At 39.3% G+C, this 18,360-nt stretch overlaps 3 protein-coding genes across 3 annotated transcripts in view; 2 read left to right on the top strand and 1 right to left on the bottom strand.

Annotated features, from left to right (window-relative positions):
- Positions 1-975: 975 nt before the first annotated feature.
- Positions 976-10,028, bottom strand: atp6ap1la (ATPase H+ transporting accessory protein 1 like a). Its single transcript, XM_088916656.1, has 7 exons — positions 9,928-10,028; positions 5,649-5,689; positions 4,888-4,973; positions 4,334-4,575; positions 2,751-2,801; positions 2,116-2,359; positions 976-1,243 (listed from the first exon to the last, which is right to left on the bottom strand). The coding sequence occupies exons 1-7, from the start codon at positions 10,026-10,028 to the stop codon at positions 1,010-1,012; spliced, it is 999 nt and encodes a 332-aa protein (XP_088772782.1). The 3' UTR covers positions 976-1,009.
- Positions 10,029-12,680: 2,652 nt separating this feature from the next.
- On the top strand, positions 12,681-15,622 carry rps23 (ribosomal protein S23). The gene is made up of 4 exons (XM_088915554.1): positions 12,681-12,771; positions 14,029-14,188; positions 14,541-14,661; positions 15,436-15,622. The coding sequence occupies exons 1-4, from the start codon at positions 12,768-12,770 to the stop codon at positions 15,580-15,582; spliced, it is 432 nt and encodes a 143-aa protein (XP_088771680.1). The 5' UTR covers positions 12,681-12,767; the 3' UTR covers positions 15,583-15,622.
- A 1,376-nt stretch (positions 15,623-16,998) lies between these two features.
- The window catches only part of dnah12 (dynein, axonemal, heavy chain 12), a 56,057-nt gene continuing 54,695 nt past the window's right edge, over positions 16,999-18,360 (top strand). The window contains exons 1-2 of the mRNA XM_088915555.1: positions 16,999-17,046; positions 17,524-17,735. Coding sequence (XP_088771681.1) covers positions 16,999-17,046; positions 17,524-17,735 — 260 coding nt within the window. The remainder of the gene's footprint in view (positions 17,047-17,523; positions 17,736-18,360) is intronic.

Below are 18,360 nucleotides of genomic sequence, written 5' to 3' on the forward strand. Positions count from 1 at the left end.
AGTTTCCCAGACATTTGCATTTTTAAATGTTTTATTAAACAGCTCATGTTAATATGTACTGACAACGAGTTTTCAGATACAGCACTTGGAACTTAAAATCTTTCATCTCTGTTAGCCAGTCTATAAATTACACAGTGCTAATGCTTTTGATGGTTAAATTGATATGAGTTACTGGCATGCTAAAAACATTAAGGTTAAACAGAAAAAGAATGTTCTTGTTTGAACACTAATTGTGTCAGACATGTGTGTTAAATAGCTGATTAACAGGCAGCCTTCCGTGAATTACTTACACTACAGCAGGTTCAGTGGTCATCTGTATAAGACAATAAAGTGATAGAAGATGAAAAAATATACTATTTTAACACCTTCTGTAACAGTAAGGTAATATAATCCTGACAGGAACTCTCTTCTGTAGTTTTACAACGATAAAGATGATGAACATCAGCAATGATACCAGGGACTAATCAAAGACAGATACTTCAGTGTTTCTTGTAAGTTTACAGACATTTAAAGAATTGCATGAAGATGCCTTTGAATGGTTCCTCTTGATGCTCCTTTGATAACACTCGTCACTGGATGGCTCAGATTCTGCCATCCCTGTGGTTGCTAGGCAACTGTCGTGAGTTTGGTGTAATTTCCCCCGGTGTCCTAGTGCTAGCCACCTCTTTGCAGTGCTTTATTCACCTCTCTTCTACAATCGGAACATGCTTAAGGGCGACTGCAGATCGGCGTGCTCCCATGTGGCCGTTTCTGTAGCCTGTTTGTGCTCCATGCACCACGCCAGTAGATATTTCTGAGTTAGCGCACCCAGGAGGATGGTATCTGGGGAGACTTCGGCCTAAGCTCTCCGGGGCATGCTAACTTGTGGACCCGTACCTGTGTGAAGTACAGCCAGGCGAATCAGCTCGGCTTTTTCCTTTGTAACACGATGGGAGCTCTGTAGCTGATTTTAATGCTTGCCTGTGGGTCTGCCGGCCACGGTGGTGACTTCACTGGGAAGTATTGCCTCCTATAAGCTGTTCTTGTCTGTGCCGGCTGTTTCGGGGCTGCGGGGGAAATAGACAGTCTTGTGCTCTTCGTATCGGTCGATGGACTTGAGGTGCACAACCATGTGCAGGGCGTAAGCCAGCACTAAGAGCAGGATGAGAGATGTGATGAGGCCCATGAGGATGGCGGGGGTGAAGAAGGTGGTACAGTCACTGGCAGACGCAAACTCACCCGACTGCACGTTGAAGGCTTGGATCTGTGTTGAGAAAGGAGAAAAATAAGTTACAAAACATGTGCCCGGTCATACAGTATGTCCTCTTTTAAGGTCTCTCGCCCTGGCCCTGCAGAGGTTTTATAGATAACCCTAAATCACCACTTGCTCTTTCTGAAGACTGGGGATACTTTTAAGTTATAGATCAACGAAACAGGTAATTTGTTTATTTTGGGGAACTCTGGTCCATTAGCACTGAAGATTTATGTTTGAGATGAACAAGTTCAACAAACCACAGCCAGATGATGCCAGAAGTTGCCCTCTGTCCTCCCACCCCTCACAAATGTTGCGCAAGAAAAAAAGGAAGAAAACATTTGTGCCCCTAAATCTTTCAAAACTGTGACTCAATCAATCCAGCGCATTGCCTCGTGTGTGTTGCTGAATAGGTGCTGTTATATTAGCAATAAGTTTGTCCTGGGTCACCAAGGAGGGATTCATTTAGAGCAAGAGAATACCTTTTAGGAAGAAAATATTTGCAAGCAAGTCAGCAGAGGGAAACCTTTTGATATACAGTACAGTGTCTTCAAACAGGTCAAAAACAGCTACAACTAACCCATCCATCTGTTTTCTAACCACTTCACCCAATACAGGGTAACGAGCCTATTCTGGCAAGCAATAGGCACAAGGCAGACACAAACATGCACACACTCACACCACGTCTCACAGAAGTTAATTAATCTTCCAGCATGTTTTGGGCTGAGCGAGGACACTGAAGCACCCGGAGGAGACCCACATGAGCACATGACCTTGCGGCTCTAAATTTCCCAATTCCCACAGATTCCTCAACTGAAATCCCCTCTCATGTCTTCAATAAAGAGCAAGTCAATTCTCTGTCAAGGTAAAACTTGTCGGCTTACCTGGAAGTCGGTGAAGGTGATGTGCCAGTGTACTGAAGTGTCGCTGTTAGAGCTGGGAACCAGCAGGGTGTCGTATTTCTGTAGGCTGCTGACATGCTGGCAGTGGTATGAGTAGGTGGCTGGGACATACACCTCAGTGGCATTGAAGGTGGCATCCAGTGTCCAGTTATAATGAAGGTGTACTGTGTCCAGTGAGAACCAGTTCTGTCCAGCTGACTCGTAGAGTGTGTTGGACATCTGTAGTCTGTATGGGAGGACATTTGAGACAGGGGTCAAAATTAAGCCCATTCCAGCATGGGCAGTAGAGCAGTAGAGCTCTTTATGGGCAATAAAATGACTCTGTTCATTATTTTCCACAACACACAAGATCAGTTTAATTTTTTTGAAGAATAGTACACGTCGCTTTTCATGGGTTTGAAACAAGAAGGAGGTGTATATAATCATGTGTTGATCCAAAAGTAATCTTAATCTTAGTATGTCTTAATCTGACCAGTGATGCTGTTCCTTTCTCATGTATGGAATATGTAATCCCAGGTGGTCTCTTTTTTCACATACTGTAGACTCAAGCCTTCCACAAATGATCATTACTGTCAGTACATTCAACCACGTGTGTTATTGAAGAGCAACAAACATACCTTATGACAAGGCCTTTGAGATCTTCCACATCACCATACCTCAGAGATAGTCTGTAGCCAAAATTCAGATTGTGATTATTAAAGTACAATGAATGTTAACAGAGTGAATATAACATAAAATGTATAGACATTATATTTAACTACTTACAAATATTACCATCAATATACAGTGAGAGAGCATATATTGTAGTTACATAGGATGCTGAGTGTGCAGCCAGTTTACAGTAGTTGTGTTTGTCTGAGACAGCAATTGATAGTTTAATGACTTATCTTGTCTTTCACTACTGTAATTGTGCCAAATGTTGACATGACTGTTGCTGTTACTAAGGGTTTTAGACGGCTAAATTCTCACATTTTACATGCTTGTTGATTATACATTTTTAATAGGTCTGTTTTGACATAAAAAAAGTGTCTGTTATGCATTTGTACAGGGTTTATTAGAACGTAGATTTTCTCTCAATTCATGTGTAGAGAATCTGTCTTAGAGATGTGTTCAGAACACATTCCAATTAACAGAAATGTCTGTATGCTTTAAAAAAACAACCTAAAGACATTTTTCAGATTCCGATTTAATTTTTCAATCAATTGACATAAGAAACGTTAGTTTGTGAATTTTTGTTGATTATAATTTAATTTTGTTTTCATTTCCGGTATACTGTGATGTGCGTTCTTTGGTTCCTGTGATAGGATTCGTATAAAGTGGTCCTACTTTTGCACCTGAAGTGTAAAACCCTGTTGGTACTAGAGAAGAAAAACCTTTCCATACAGTAAACCCTCCCTTTAACAGGCTTCGGATTTAGGGGACAAAATCTACCAAATTGGGATTTTATCTGTTAAATTAGAAACGCAATAATGGGGAGAGTACAAGGTACAAGTAAAGTACAGAAAACAAGGTAAAACTAAATACTACAGAGGTTTAAATTTCAGGAATGTTAATAGTGTCCTACAGGGGTAGGTCAATTGCTTTCAATGGGTGTTTTTTGTGTTTCATATATTTCAGTGAATTTTATAGTGTATTTATGACACGTGAAGCAAAGAGCACAGGAATAATTTTCATTGACTGTGTTGATTGCAGTTGTTAAAAAACAAGTCAACAGATCCAAAAAGCATATACTGTATATATATACTGTTTACATATTGTTTCTCTTATAATAGTGTGTTTTGTGGCTGAAAAAAATATCATTTGTGATTTATTAAACTGTCGGTTTTACTGTCGTTTTTTTCACAACAGGTGTGTTTGTTGGTCAACTGATTGCCATAAAGCTCTTGGAGTCCTTGAAGGAGCTGGGAAGGAAGAACCTGGAGGAGGCTGGACTGCTCCTGCACCCTTTCTGCAAACTGGGGTGCTGGGCATTGGCTGGGCATAGCCCAGGGCATGGCTGAAGCCTAAGTGCCATGGAACAACTGGGATTGTGTTCACATTATGCTGTCTGTGGTGTACAGCACCTTCTCTGTGAATGGATGAAGAAGAATACAGTCCTGCATAAGACCCAGACTCCCCCAAACTCACCCACTCTCTAACCAGCACGTGCACAGAAATAGGTTGTCCTCAAATGCTTTAAGTGATCCTGCCATTAACTTACATGGCTTTATCTTTGCTACAGGTGGAGCCTTTGGTATCCACTGTAGCGTCAGGACCAAACGTCTTCTCTGTCAGATCCACAAATGTGTGGTTTTTGTACTTAATCACCAGCTTCTTAGCCCTGAAGAGAATGCAGATTTTCCCACTGAAGGCCACACTCAGTGGGGAATAGGGGGTGGAACTTGAGGACTGCAGAAGCTTCCTTCTTGTGCTGGGAGGGGCAAGAGTTTGCCAACCTGAAGGCTGAGTGGAGAAGGGGGGGGGGGGGGGGAGGCAGGGGGTAGGTAAAGGGGAAAAGGGATTGAGAGAGAAAGGAATTAGTTTAGCTCACTGGATCCATCTAGGATCAGCTCAGGGTTTACGTTTCAGTCCTGCAGGTTCATAAAATAAGATGGGCAAGCATTGAAATAGTGATTTATGGACAAACTATTCTGATCACGTTTCGTATTATTATAATTATCTGATGCAAAGTACGGCATGAACTGAATTGCATCCAGTCAGGAATAAACAAGAATCTCTGTAGATGGTCACACTGGCCCAATAAAGCAGTCTTACCTGCAGGGTTTTTCGTGGTGGGATTTCTGCTGTAGGCAAGTAACTCTCACTTGCAGAGGCACTGTTGAGCTGTATTTCCACTCCTTCTGAAAGTGCAAAGAGAAAGTTTCTTTTATTTCTTTTGATTTTTTTATGATCGGACAATGAACTCTGCCTGCATGCAATTGATTCCATCCCATAAAATATTGTTAAGTTATTCTGCAGCTCTGAATTCAGCTAAGTATTGAAAAAATAATTCAATCCAAAAGCCCTAATGTGCTATTTATTTATCAATTTCAACACATGAGATCATACACTGCCTGTGTTCAGTTTCCTAGAGGATCCCATCCATATACTACTTTATTTTATGCATTTACTGATGTGCAAATATATACTTTTGCTTAGATTTTTATATAATAAATACTTTAGAATTATCCCTGTGTTCCAGGTGGGTTTCCTCCAGGTGCTGTGTTTTCCTTCCACAGTCCAAAAACATACTGGTAGGTTAATTGGCTTCTGGGAAAATTGGCCCTGGTGTAACTGTGTGTGTTTGTGTCTATGTGTGCCCAGCAATGGATTGGCATCGTATCTAGGGTGTGCCCTGCCTTGCCTAGCACCTGATAAATTCGTACTCCCCTACAACCCTGTACTGGATAAAGCAGCTGGATGTGAAAATGGATGGATATATCTGTGAATTTTTTCCGTGCTTTGCATTTTTGCTTTACCAGCATCTATGCTATACAGAGAATAATTGCAAAGTTGTCCCAGCAGAAATAACTCACCATTTCTAAGACTGATGGTGTGGTATGAGGGAGCCTGTGAGCTGTGAACAAGAAATGGAAACATTACATTTCTACTAAATGTTTCAGGAAAGATTCCACTATACTTCAATACTTCAGAAACTTTCGTGATTATTTTGTTAAAGACACCCTGTCAACTACAAGTGCCTGCTTCAAGATCAGTGCCCGGGCCAGAACAAGAGAAAGATCATTCAGAATAGAAAAATGGAGAATCCAAGGTTTGCGAATATGCAGAACATAACACCACACTACACTATTTTTTCATAGAGTCTTTCAATAGAGATGACAACAAGCAATTGAGTAATAAGAGCTGAAATGTCTCTCCTCCATTTGTTACTTTCATTATAGTCTTGTGTCCAAAGTGCACAATTTTGACAATTGTGACAGTGCAACTGTTGAATCCAGATCACAAGTGCACACTGCTGACTTTATGTCCACTTCTGTTTTCTTGTCATGATGTTTCAACACAGACATGGAGGTTTCAAAGTGAAAGACTAAGCACATGGGGAAGACAAATAGACCTGAATAGGTGCAATACTGACAACTGCTGGTTTATATAGTAGCCACCTGTTTACTGAATAAAGCTGTGCAAAAGCAGTTCATACGATGCTGAAAGATGAAGAAAATAAAAGGAAAATTTAGTGACTCTTGGTGGTCCACAGACATCAGGATGCTTTATCTGAGATTTATGCTACGTAATCTAATAAGTACTTTGTAGATTCCTAGTTATCAATTTTATGCATGTGATCCATCTAGCTGAATTTTGATAACACGTCAGTAATATAATCATTGCCGGTGCTGGTTAAGAAGATAAGGATTTGGGTAAAAAAAATAATCTTTTGCCTAGTGTTGGGTGCATCAATAACACAAAGTTATTCCTATAGCACCATTAAGCAGCTTCACAGAAAGATGGTAAAAATACATTGTTTTCCAACCTGACCTCATGGTGATTTCCTCAACAGTGGCGGATTATCCTAAGACGTACCGTTAAAACATCTAATCGCCACCATAATGCCAGATAAAATGAGCTTAGCGAAGGAGACACTAAGACCTGATTATGAGTCTGGAGTATCTGGTATCTCATTCCTTGACTAAGGAGCCCAGAGCAGTCTGCAGGCAGCCCAGCTGTCCGTGGTGCATGGGGCCAAGTGGCTGGGGAGCAGGAGGCTCTAGCTGGGTCAGTATGGAACTGATGGAGCTAAACACTCTGGCAATGCAGAGAATAAACAGGATTCATACTGTTTATTTATTCATACAGATGTCTCCTTTGGTGTGTTTTGTAGTGCCCTGTAGTTACTCTGTTAGTACGTACTGGTTTTAAAGATCATGTTTGGAATCTAAACTCTCCATTTAGGCTAAAATAAAAGCATATAGCACTGCACGAATTTTAATAGGAATATTAGCCTGGGTGCTCAGTTTCCTTATAGCAGCTCCACATTGAACAGGAAATGAGATGACAAAAAAGTGATTTTTGAATCAGATACTACCTCGGTCTAATAAGTACTATATGGATTCTGATATTTCTAATAGTAAAACAAATGCTACTAAAACACCTTTCCGGAGGGTTGTGGCTGAAACCAAATGGTGGAGATAAATTCATTCATAAAAATCTATATTATGTATTCAGTTAATAATAATTACAAATGCACCTGGCATCTGCTTTTACTTTTACAGATGGTTTTTTATAACGGAATGAGGAAAAACCCAGAGTATTTTTTTGTAGGTATGTACCATTCATAAATTGTTGCATGACCTAGACTGCAGAAAAGACAGCCCTGTCCTGTGGAGGCAATGGTGTGTGACACTTGGAATCAATCCTTGTTTTCTGGGTAAATCCCTCCGTTTTGTTATCATGCCAAAACTTGGAAGTCACTTCAGTGCATCGCTTGCATCAGTTGTAGTACCTGGGCGACTCTCCTTCTCTCGGGCTGCAGAGAGGGACAGTGCATTTATATAATCAAACGACCCAAAGAGAGTGAGTCACCCACCTCTCATTATCCATCATGCACGCTCTGATATGGAGCTACTGTAGATTAAACTGTGTCTTCATAGTGTTCTGCTCCACTGCTTAGCACTGTGGTGCTGCACCAAATCCGATAATGCAAGATTAAAACCATGACATGCCCACACTGCCCTGCATGTTGCCACATCTGTGCTGGGCTAATGCAGATGGGCTAAATAGCCACAATACCTTCTGGGCAGTATGTCACTAATTACAATACAGATTTATCTGTCTGAACAGTCTGAAGCTGGAAAATATTGCCTTTGGTGGGGGTGACACAACCTGAGTTCAGAGCTGATAAAATGGACGTCTCTTGCTTGCAAAACTCTGTAATGCTGTGGATATTTAGACATCCAACTTTTGAAAAAAGTTTTTGGTAAAGAATGATATACACAGATGTATATTTGATTTTAAAAAGGTTGGGAAGTTTGGAAAAAGGTTTGGGAAGTTTTCACTCTTTTTACAATACCACTTGCCTTTTTTGGGTGAAAGATGGCATTTCTATTTTGTGCTGTTTTAACAGCACCTTAAAAAGTTACTGGCAGCCCTCTGATTTATAAAGGGAAGCCTCACTTATCTTTCTCTGCTTCTCTCTTTCTGTTGGAAATTTGTAATTTACGTCCAGTTTACGTCCAGTGGTCCAGTGTTGGTTTTACAACTGTACATAAGAGACAGAAAATTATGCTCCCAGAAAAATCAAATTTGCTAGAACCTTTGTTTCTTTACTGCTGTTAAGTGTCTCTCTGTTTAAACAAACATGTCCAGTACCAATGAATTTTTAATTACTAAAAAGTGCATGTATGAACTAAGACCTAAGACCATAGGAAAAGTAATAACCTGACTTATTTGTCTGTTTGATATGAAATAACATCTTCATGCATGTTGTCAAGCTTTTGTTGAAGGATCACAGACCATTAGCCTGCATGGTGGCATTTGGAAGCTTCATTATATTGACAGTCAACCATACTGTATGTTCATACAAGTTTATAGAATAGCTATTTTCTATAGGTATAGAATATATTCTTGTTGGTGGGGGTGACTAAGCAGACCAGGTGGTCCATTCATGGATGTTGTGATTGGGCACATTAATAGGATGTTGTCTCAAACTGCAGTGGTAACTTTTACAACCATATCAAAAATCAAATTATGTCCAACAGTCTTGATGCCCATAGTCGAAGATCATGGGCCACCCAAAACAGAAAAACATCAATTCTTTTAACATTTTCAAATGTAATTAATCATATCATCCAATTTATCTCACAGGAAGAAACTATTCCTAAAGAGTCAGGTCTTATAAATTCCTACAATAATCAGAACAAACCAAAAAATAACAAAATTCCCAAAGGTCATGTTCCTGCATTCTTTTGTAAATTTCATCAAGTTCATTAGAAGGTTTTAACTATAATTCATTACGCAATAAGGGGATTTTAAATTATACATGAAAAAATCTCCTAATATAGCAATTAAAGGAGAATTAACTATTATTAAGCCTCCTGTTGTGTGCCATAAGTAAAAGAGCTACCATTTAAACCGTACATCTGTTTCTTTTATCATACGTTTCATCATTTTTTTCTGTCGATCATGATAGGACAGAGGAATGGGTCATTGTGTCTCAAAGAATTAAGAAATGACCTCTTGCTAAGACATCATTGATAGTGACAGGTTTTCACATTTGTTGTCTCTAAATACCTATAGGAATGACCTGAAGATCATTAGATAACAACTCAGTACTATTCTGGCTTGTGTCACTTTCAATTATGATGTAGTGGACAAGGATTTGTCTTGCGAACTGATTCCCACAAACATTGTATTTCTCTCATCTATTTAATAATGATATAAAACTTTTATTTTATATAGCGCCTTTACAAGTGGCCTCTCAAAGCACTATATGGTAAGAGACAAAAGGCACACAATGAGAGGAGACAGAAGAATTACACAATGACAATAAGGGTTTGGAATTCTGTAGGAAAGCTAAGGGGGAGACACAGAACCAGTCAAATAAAAGCCAATGTAAAGAAGAAGGTTTCACTTTTCAGTTTTTCGTTCAAATTAGTTTAAAAGTTTAAACTAAAAAAAGAACAATCTCCGAAATTGCATAAGTGAAGGAAACTCAGTGCAATAACTAGGCTTTGGGTTTCCACTTTGCAAATATGGTTTAAAGCATTAAAATATGCAAGAGAATGCACAAGACACTGTAATATGAATGATGTAAAATCCTCTACTGTTTCCTGCAGTTAGCATACAAATGGATTCACTTACCTCTCTTCCACCAAAGCAGGCACTTGATCATATGACTGTGATAGCTGTAGAAAAACAAATAATATTAAAAGAAATATCATAAGTGTCTGGTGTTTTTCCATGGAGACGACCAGATGAAACTGCCAGAGATAAAGGCTGCTTCATAATCTGCTCTGATAATATAGCCTAAACCTGAGCTCGCCGACTGACACAGCCAGCAGCCAATAGAAACAGGAGAGACAGGATAATCATGTATCACAGTCACACTCACCCACACACACACACGAACATGGCTTTTGGCCAACCCTGAAAATACTGCTTCGCTCCGTTTCACCTTCCTCACACAACCCTCCTTTTAAATGAAGGGCACCTATAATGGCACAGTAACCAATTGAATTCTTCAGCTAGGCTGAAGCAGGCATTTGACATTTTCAGAGAGAGAAATAAAAATATGGTAATGTGACCTACATTCTCACTACACTGGCTCAATAATTGAAATTAATTCACTGGAGAAATGTGTGTTACCCACGGAAAAGCTGTAAGTGGAACAAGATTGTCTAATGAAGTGGAATGAAAATGTTGCAAAACACGACTGAGGGAATTACATTCCCCAAACACTGCTTTTCCACACCTTGAAATGCACAACATTTCATATTTAAAAGCACTGCAAAATGTGTGTCTCAATACCACAAATTAAAATCATACCAAAGTATTCTACAGCACCTTTGAACTCCTCTCACATACACAACCACAATTGTTCTCCTGAAAACAATTCCCTTTTGAACTATATCAAATTAATTTGCATTGTAAACCTTGATTATAGAAGTCATTCTCTGGTATTTTCCATCTTTCAGAAAGAAAATTGGAATTCTAAACCTGCCTTTATTACCTTTTTTCATCACTGCAGAATGTAGTGCTGATCACTTTTAAGGCTGTCAGAGGCTTACATAGATGGATGATATTAGGGGTTAAAGCTCTACATTTAAGGGTTATGGGTGCTGATCTCCACTGTGTACATTCTTCTTGCACCTTACAGCAAGAACATAAGAATGCCCATCTTTTGTTTAACAGTGATTGCTCTATACCACTTAGCTGTAGAACAGGGTAGCAACATTGTTGGGGGCAGCTCTTCATATGATTAGTGTCCCATATATGGAGCTGTGTCTCAGTCTGCTTAGTGGTCCAGAAACCGTGTATGAGCCAGAAGAATGAATGCCATTCTACAGTCATTCTGTAGGTGCTGTAAGTACGGTGTTCATATAATTTGAGATTATTCATAGTGGTAGTCAGCATATGCTCGCATGAATACTGATATTTATAATAAAAGCAACAAAAATAATTAAAATCTTAAAATGCTCATTCGTTTTAAATTGTGATATTTTGGGTTTGTAGCCTTGGTTCATGGTGGTATTAAGCGAGATCACAGTAATCTATGTGGGATGAGTGGTGTCAGTAATGGGGGTGTCACTGAAATGGAAACACTTCAGGGCAGTTCATTAGCAGATGTGTTGGAGGCCGTTAACACGCATCACTGCAGCAAATCTGAAAAAAAAAAAAGATCAACAGCATAAGCAGAAACCTGTCACCCACGCATTATGATCATCTTCATTCTTTCTACAGACACTTCAACTACACTAAAAAAGCACTAGGATTACCCCATAAACTAGAGGCATGCATATACTGTAAAAATAGATTTCCTCTGCCACTTTACTTTCAACCTGTTTCATCATCCATGTTCTGCTTTTTTTAGCTGGTACCTCAGGAATGTACAGAAGTGCCCACTGAGTAATAAATAAATGATTTTAAAAACTCTAATTGTTCAAAGGTAAATGATGGTGTCTTTTAATATTAGTAAATTAAATTTTAAAAATGCCACAACTGGTTTTCCAATTTTTCCATTTGTTTTGGAACACTATGTTGGGAGAAATAGTTGAACCTTTTCTATGTGCTACATGTACTGAAAAGTAAAGATGCTGCAATACTGCGTTCTCTTGATATACAGTAGTGCCTTTGGGGCTCTAGTATTAAAAATATGTCAAGTTCTAATAGGAATCACATCATTGCCCTTGTTATGACAAATGAGCTCTATATGAAGTACCTTTTTTCATAATTTAATCAACGAAAGATTTTGGCATTTTACATGTAAATATTTTCTTGCCTTGCCAGTCAAAAACAGAATAGAACTACAACTGTTCAATAAAGTTTTTATTTTTTATTTTTATGTAACATGTTAACGTTTTTCGTTTTACCTGCAAACTACATAGACAAAACAGTATTTTCACTTTATTTTACTGAGTTTATAACATTTCATGGGAAAGGATATATCAGTTATGGAAAAATACTATTATTAGCTAATTATTATTTGGATGACGACGATATCGAAAAAGACTAACTTTTTACCCATCTATACAGTTGGGTAATTTACTAAAGCAATCTCGAGGGTATATATTCTGCCATTATCAGTTATATCTGATAATATTATTTTATTACATTTAAAAATAATTAAATGTCCGTTATAATTAAATTAAAAAGGACACCGAAACAAATCAAAATGAGCAGAAGTGTACGGTAAGACATGCGCATAGAGCAATTACTGTCCTTTTCAATCAGGCGTGCAGAAGACACCTATTATTTCCAGGAAAGGCACTAATAAAAGTGTCTGAAATATTCCCAGAATATTCATATTGAAATAAGTAAATATTTTGGACAAGGTTTTATAAATTGGTACATTTTAAAAGTACGATCATTACAATAAATAAAAAATAGGCGCTTTCTAAGTTTCTTATTGGGTCTTCCGAAAAGCCATTGTCGCGGTGATTGCTGGGATCGCTCTTTCCTGCTAGGGCGCTGAGACGAGAAACATGGGTAGGTATTGTATTTTGCTGGAAAAAATACATTTTATCTGCATTTCAGTCTCTCTGAAGCAATAAAAAGAGGTGTAAGGGGTTTATAAGAGTATATTAATTGTATTTGTAGTATTTTACTGTGATTGAGACGATTTTTTAAAGGTTGGGTTGCATACTTGTCGGGTAACGTGGAGAGCGGCCATGCTGCATTCGCCTGTGCTCCACAATTTAGCCGAGGTATTTGCACTCCGGTCTATGATTCGGAGTTGTTTATCTATTAGAATATGAAATAAGGATTTAAAAAATGTTTATAGTATAGCGTTTTCTTAACTATTATAAAATAATACTTCCTTGTTACTTGTTATACCTTTTAACCGTATCGTTAACAAGGTAAGAGGAAAAGGCTTAGCCGAGCGTTTGATTTTAATCCTGTATTCTTGTTATTTTTTGTAGTAAAGCATTTATAAAAAGGGGCTGGTGTAAACTGAATGTTTATATATATCCTGATGTCGTGCGTTGTAAAGGCCTATCCGGACGTGACATCCAACAATTCAGAAGTGTTGAATAAATTTATAATAGATTAAACTCCTTTTTAGGTACGACTTGTTTTATTCATGGTTCTTTAAATCCATTAAGACGTCGGTGTGCAGTAGTAATTTGGATTCTAGACTATTCACAAGTGAAGTGGTTTACTTGAAGTAAGTTGTCTATCTCTGTTGTCAAGTACTAGGGAGTGGACTGGGCATAACACAGACTAAAACACTTTATGTAGAAAACACGAGTTGTCTTAGAAGAATATTATAAAAAGCTGGTAAAGATTTATATGTATTGTGCGATGAATTGTTTCACCTTTTAATGGCGAAATGATGTTGATAATGCACTGCAATGAAAAGCTACAGATGTGTACTAAACACTTAAATAAATCGCTTTTGTTTAAGTAACTTGAAGCACTTTAAAAGCATTTTAAGCAAGGTTCTCAATAAAGGTTATGTGAATTTGGAAAACTTGACAGCTGTAGACGGGAAGAAAAAGGTCACAAATATTGAGGCCTGGCAATATAAATCCTGTCAGATGTGTACACCATGAAGTGCTTTTAAAGAATTATGGAAGATTAAATACTTATCATATTTTGACTGCTTTCTTGTTGTAGATTATAGGTACATAAGAGGACTATACAGGCCTACATCATCTTGCAGTACCATTTGCTCTTATTAATAATCCTAGATCTCCTGGAATCAGATTCTACCCACTTAATGTTTGCCTTTCCTTTCCTCAGGCAAGTGTCGTGGTCTTCGTACAGCCAGAAAGCTGCGCAATCACCGCCGTGAGCAGAAATGGCACGATAAGCAGTACAAAAAGGCTCACCTGGGCACTGCCCTGAAGGCCAACCCCTTTGGTGGGGCTTCCCACGCTAAAGGCATCGTCCTGGAGAAAGTGTAAGATTTCCTTTGCGTTCTGTATAAAGTGAAACTTTCTAGCTTGCCATATTAAAACGTTCACTGAGACGGTGTTGTCATGCGGATTCTGTTTGGATTCTGAACCTCTGAGGGAATGTTCTTGAAATAATGTTGAAATGGGTGAATGTTGTCGGTGATGCCTTGTGAACAGCTAAGGGGTTCCAGATTAAGTGAGCATTTTGAGTGTCCCATTGATAAGAAGAAAAGAATATTTTCAAATTTAAAAAAAGTGTGCTCTGTACATTCATGTGATGCTACATTTAAAGATCTGCACATCCTGCATCCCCCAGCTCTTCTTTCGTAGTGGATGAATGAGTTTTTTCTCCCACAGGGGTGTTGAGGCTAAGCAGCCCAACTCGGCCATCAGGAAGTGTGTCAGAGTCCAGCTGATCAAGAACGGCAAGAAGATCACTGCCTTCGTGCCCAATGACGGCTGTCTTAACTTCATCGAGGTTAGTCCCAGGGCTGGCTGGGTTAGAGCCTTTCTGGAACTGTACAGAACTTTGCTTAATAGGCTAGAATTAATTTTTACCTAATGTTTCATTTCTTGAACTTTTTTAGGCAGGTGACAATCTTAATTGTTCAGATCCTGGATTTTAGTATCAAGTATCTAAAGTGGATATTACGTAATACTAAGGATATTCTCATAATACCAATTATTTTAGGATTACTGGAAAGGTTGTGTTGTTTGATCATGCTAAATGTGTCACAAAGTAGTTATGCATATTTCATAAATCTGTTGTCTGATTTCCCTTCCAATTGGTTATTTTTTTCTTTACTTTAAAAGTTGATAATACTCAGATTTTCAGAAACGTCTGTAGACATGAGACCTGGAAATTGATCCAGAAAATTACAGATAGCTTGTTTTACGTCTACATTAAAAAAAAGCTTAAAAGCCCCTTTAATATCTTAAATTCAAAGGAGTGAAATCACTAAAACTAATTAGTTCTAAGCAGTATGTATCGATTCTGCCTGATGGAAACAAAAATAGTATCTTAGACACTAGTTCCTGGGGACTATGTAGTTCTAGTTTGTAATTCTTTGGTATATTAAACATTTATCCCATAAGTTAGTGAAAATGTGCAGAAGTAATTCCACACTATAAAAGAAAATGAAGTACAGCACTTTAAGCTCAAAGTGTATTTCACTTCATCTGTGACATAGTCCAGCCTCATCCCTATTCCCCTTCTTCGGGTTTTCTGATATCTGTCCATTTTTTCCTCCAGGAAAACGATGAAGTTCTGGTGGCAGGGTTCGGTCGTAAGGGCCATGCCGTCGGTGATATCCCCGGTGTGCGTTTCAAGGTTGTCAAAGTCGCCAACGTCTCCCTCCTGGCCCTCTACAAAGGCAAGAAGGAGAGACCCAGATCATAAACTGTCTGGACCTGGATGTCAATAAAACTTTTACAGCTCATGGGGCAAATGTGTGGCTTTCTTTGTTTTGTTAATTTCTAATTTGTATGGGGGGGGAATTTTTTGTTGTAGACTTAAAAAAAAACCATTTAGGTCAGTCGTGTTCAAATTGGATTATCTTTATTTCTTACAATCATATTTTCCCGGGTTAGATAGTTCTAAATTCCTTGTATTTATGTAGTACTTCATCCCAAAGCACCTTAAATATAGGAGGGGGCTCACTGCATTCCCGGGCGTTGCACACACTTGGATAAGACGTGGCAGCTGTTATTTGTTAGCAGCCTCGCTGCTACCCTTTGTCGGGTCAGGAACTGAGAAATCGTTTCACAAATTGGATTAAGGAATAACTAGGTAGATAAGATTTTGCAAGCCCGAAGTGCAATTCGAACACCTGGGTTAACACAACGGTAACTTCTGATGGACGGTTACAAGGAACCAGGGAGTCATTGGTAATCATTCAGTCAGGTCCCCCGTTTAACATCTCATTCGAAGGCCATATCCACTTAAACCGGTGAGCTGAGTCGCAGAAGTTGGTAATTCTTGTCTAGAAAGGGTGCCACCAACATGACTCGGCCATAATCTAGCTGAAGGTTTCAGAGGTTCCCACTTTGTTTAGCTCCTTTGTGATGGAGCTTTTATCTCCATGATTGAGTCATGCGAGTGTCAAATGACACTTTTAGAAGAATTGTAAGCTACCTAAATGTGTTCAGCAGCTGCTCTTTTCACCAAAGCACCGGGGCTGAAGCAGAGGAATGAGAAAGGTAATGAAGACGGGGGTAATCAGATGATGTGAAGCTGGGATTCCTTCTTTCTTATTTTGCATTGGGTCAGTGATTAAAAGATTTCACTTTGTTCCTGCAGCCAAAAGTGAGCAAGATGGAATACAGGAAAAAAAAAATAAAATTTCCTTCCGGTCTTAGTCCTGGTCCCTATTTCGCATGCTGGTGATCTTACTGATTTTTTCAAATGGTAACCATCTGTAGTCATGTAGTCATCTGTGGGCCCTGCATGGTTGCCTTCTACAAAAAAGTCTGATATGGCCTTCTGTCTTGTTACATTGAACGTCATTCCAAAACGACATGTTTAGATGTAAGACACGGATCGATTCTCCAGAGCTCAATCGATCGTTAGCTTCTGCATGATTCTATGAGGGTGCTTTATTAAAATTGTTCCAATGGGCTATATTCACGGTGTACGTGCGCACGAGTGTTAAAAGTAATGGAGGAACTCCGCTTCCTTTTCTGCTGCGGAAGCGCACCCACGGTAGCTCTGCCGTTCCCATGGCAACGCAGATGTTTACTATCAGTGCCAGGAGAGCGGACTGGAGAAGTCAAGAAATCGCTGCACAAGACCGAATACTTTGAAGTAAGGCGTTAAATGAACGGACGCAAAAAGTTTTTAGACCCAATGCTAAAAATTATCGGTGCGATTATCTTAAACCTTAACTTCCGTTTAATTATTTTTTTTAGATTTCGCTTGAGGGTTTGTGCTCTATTTGAAATAGAGAAAAAGAGTACCTTAAACAAAAATATATATATATATTTCCAGTTTTCAAAAGAAAGAGGATAGCCGAGAGGAAAATGTCGATTCATAGTGTAAAATAAAAGTTGATTAGTATTTTGCATCTTCTTACTATCATGTAACCCTTTGTGTTCTAGTCGTAAACCAGGATGAAACGTTAAAAAAAGATGGATAACTGTTGTGGAATCATACAGTATAGCGTACACTACTTAGCTGCTACAACCTTGACAAAAAAAAATACCCTGTCAAGAAACAGGCATGTTTTTATGGCGTCCTGTGTTTTTAGGTCTGTTCTTGTATCTTCATGTTCTCGTGCCCTATGCATATCTCTTAAACTCAGATATGTGAAATGAAATGTTACTTCCTTTCTCTGGATCTCAGATGCCTACTCCACAGGGGTTGCCAAAGCCCCCTGTGGGAGAGAGACTGAAGAATTACAGTGTACTGCCGCCCATCCCATCTCCCAGCGCTGTGGCTGCGAGGGAGGTGCAGGACGAGAGCAGTGGAGGGGAGGACAGCAGAGTGGCCGTGCAGATCAAGCTGATGAAGTACCACAGAAGCAAGCACCAGCGCCAAATGCTGAACCACATAGTGTAGGTTTCAGTGCGTCACCATCACAGAACGTCCGTACTGATGTAGAGGAAAGTGTATTGAAGTGGGACTCCACTCACATGTGGGAGACACGGTGGTGTGGATGTTAGCACTGCTTGCTCACAGCCTTGGGATTCTGGGTTTCATTGAAAGCTGTGCTCGGGTTTTCTCCAGCCTCTCAAGATGTCTTTAAATCCATTCATCCATCCATCTATCCATTTTCTAACTGCTTTATCTAGTAAAGGGTGGAGCCAGAGCCTATCCTGGCCAGCAACGGGTGCCAAGCCTGACCCACCCTCGATGGGACACCAGTCCATCGCAGGGCACACACAGGCACACACATTCATGCCAGTTTTCCCAGAAGCCAATGAACCTACCAGCATGTCTTTGGACTGTCAGAAGAAACAGCACAGACACGGGAAACCTGTGTGTGAACACAGGGCCCCAGCACTGCTAGCCACTGCGCCACCAGCCGCCCCAACATCTTTAAATGTCTTGTAGAAATTCAGATGTCTTTAAATTGTCCCAGCGTGCTTATGTGGATGCCTTACTGGCAACCTGTCCTGGGCGTGTCTCTGCGCCTATACTATTCAGCTCCAGCAACCTTTATTCTCATCCGTTGCTTTC

The sequence above is a fragment of the Atractosteus spatula genome, chromosome 5 (assembly GCF_055471065.1).
Source record: "Atractosteus spatula isolate fAtrSpa1 chromosome 5, fAtrSpa1.hap1, whole genome shotgun sequence".
Lineage (NCBI taxonomy): Eukaryota > Metazoa > Chordata > Actinopteri > Semionotiformes > Lepisosteidae > Atractosteus > Atractosteus spatula.

Coding starts and splice junctions, on each gene's coding strand:
- rps23 (XM_088915554.1), top strand. Junction 14,189..14,540: donor GGCATCGTCCTGGAGAAAGT/GTAAGATTTCCT, acceptor TTTCTCCCACAG/GGGTGTTGAGGCTAAGCAGC. Junction 14,662..15,435: donor GCTGTCTTAACTTCATCGAG/GTTAGTCCCAGG, acceptor TTTTTCCTCCAG/GAAAACGATGAAGTTCTGGT.
- atp6ap1la (XM_088916656.1), bottom strand. CDS start 10,028: ATGGAAAAACACCAGACACTTATGATATTTCTTTTAATATTATTTGTT. Junction 5,690..9,927: donor CCTGCTTTGGTGGAAGAGAG/GTAAGTGAATCC, acceptor TCTTGTTCACAG/CTCACAGGCTCCCTCATACC. Junction 4,576..4,887: donor CACCACGAAAAACCCTGCAG/GTAAGACTGCTT, acceptor TTCTCCACTCAG/CCTTCAGGTTGGCAAACTCT.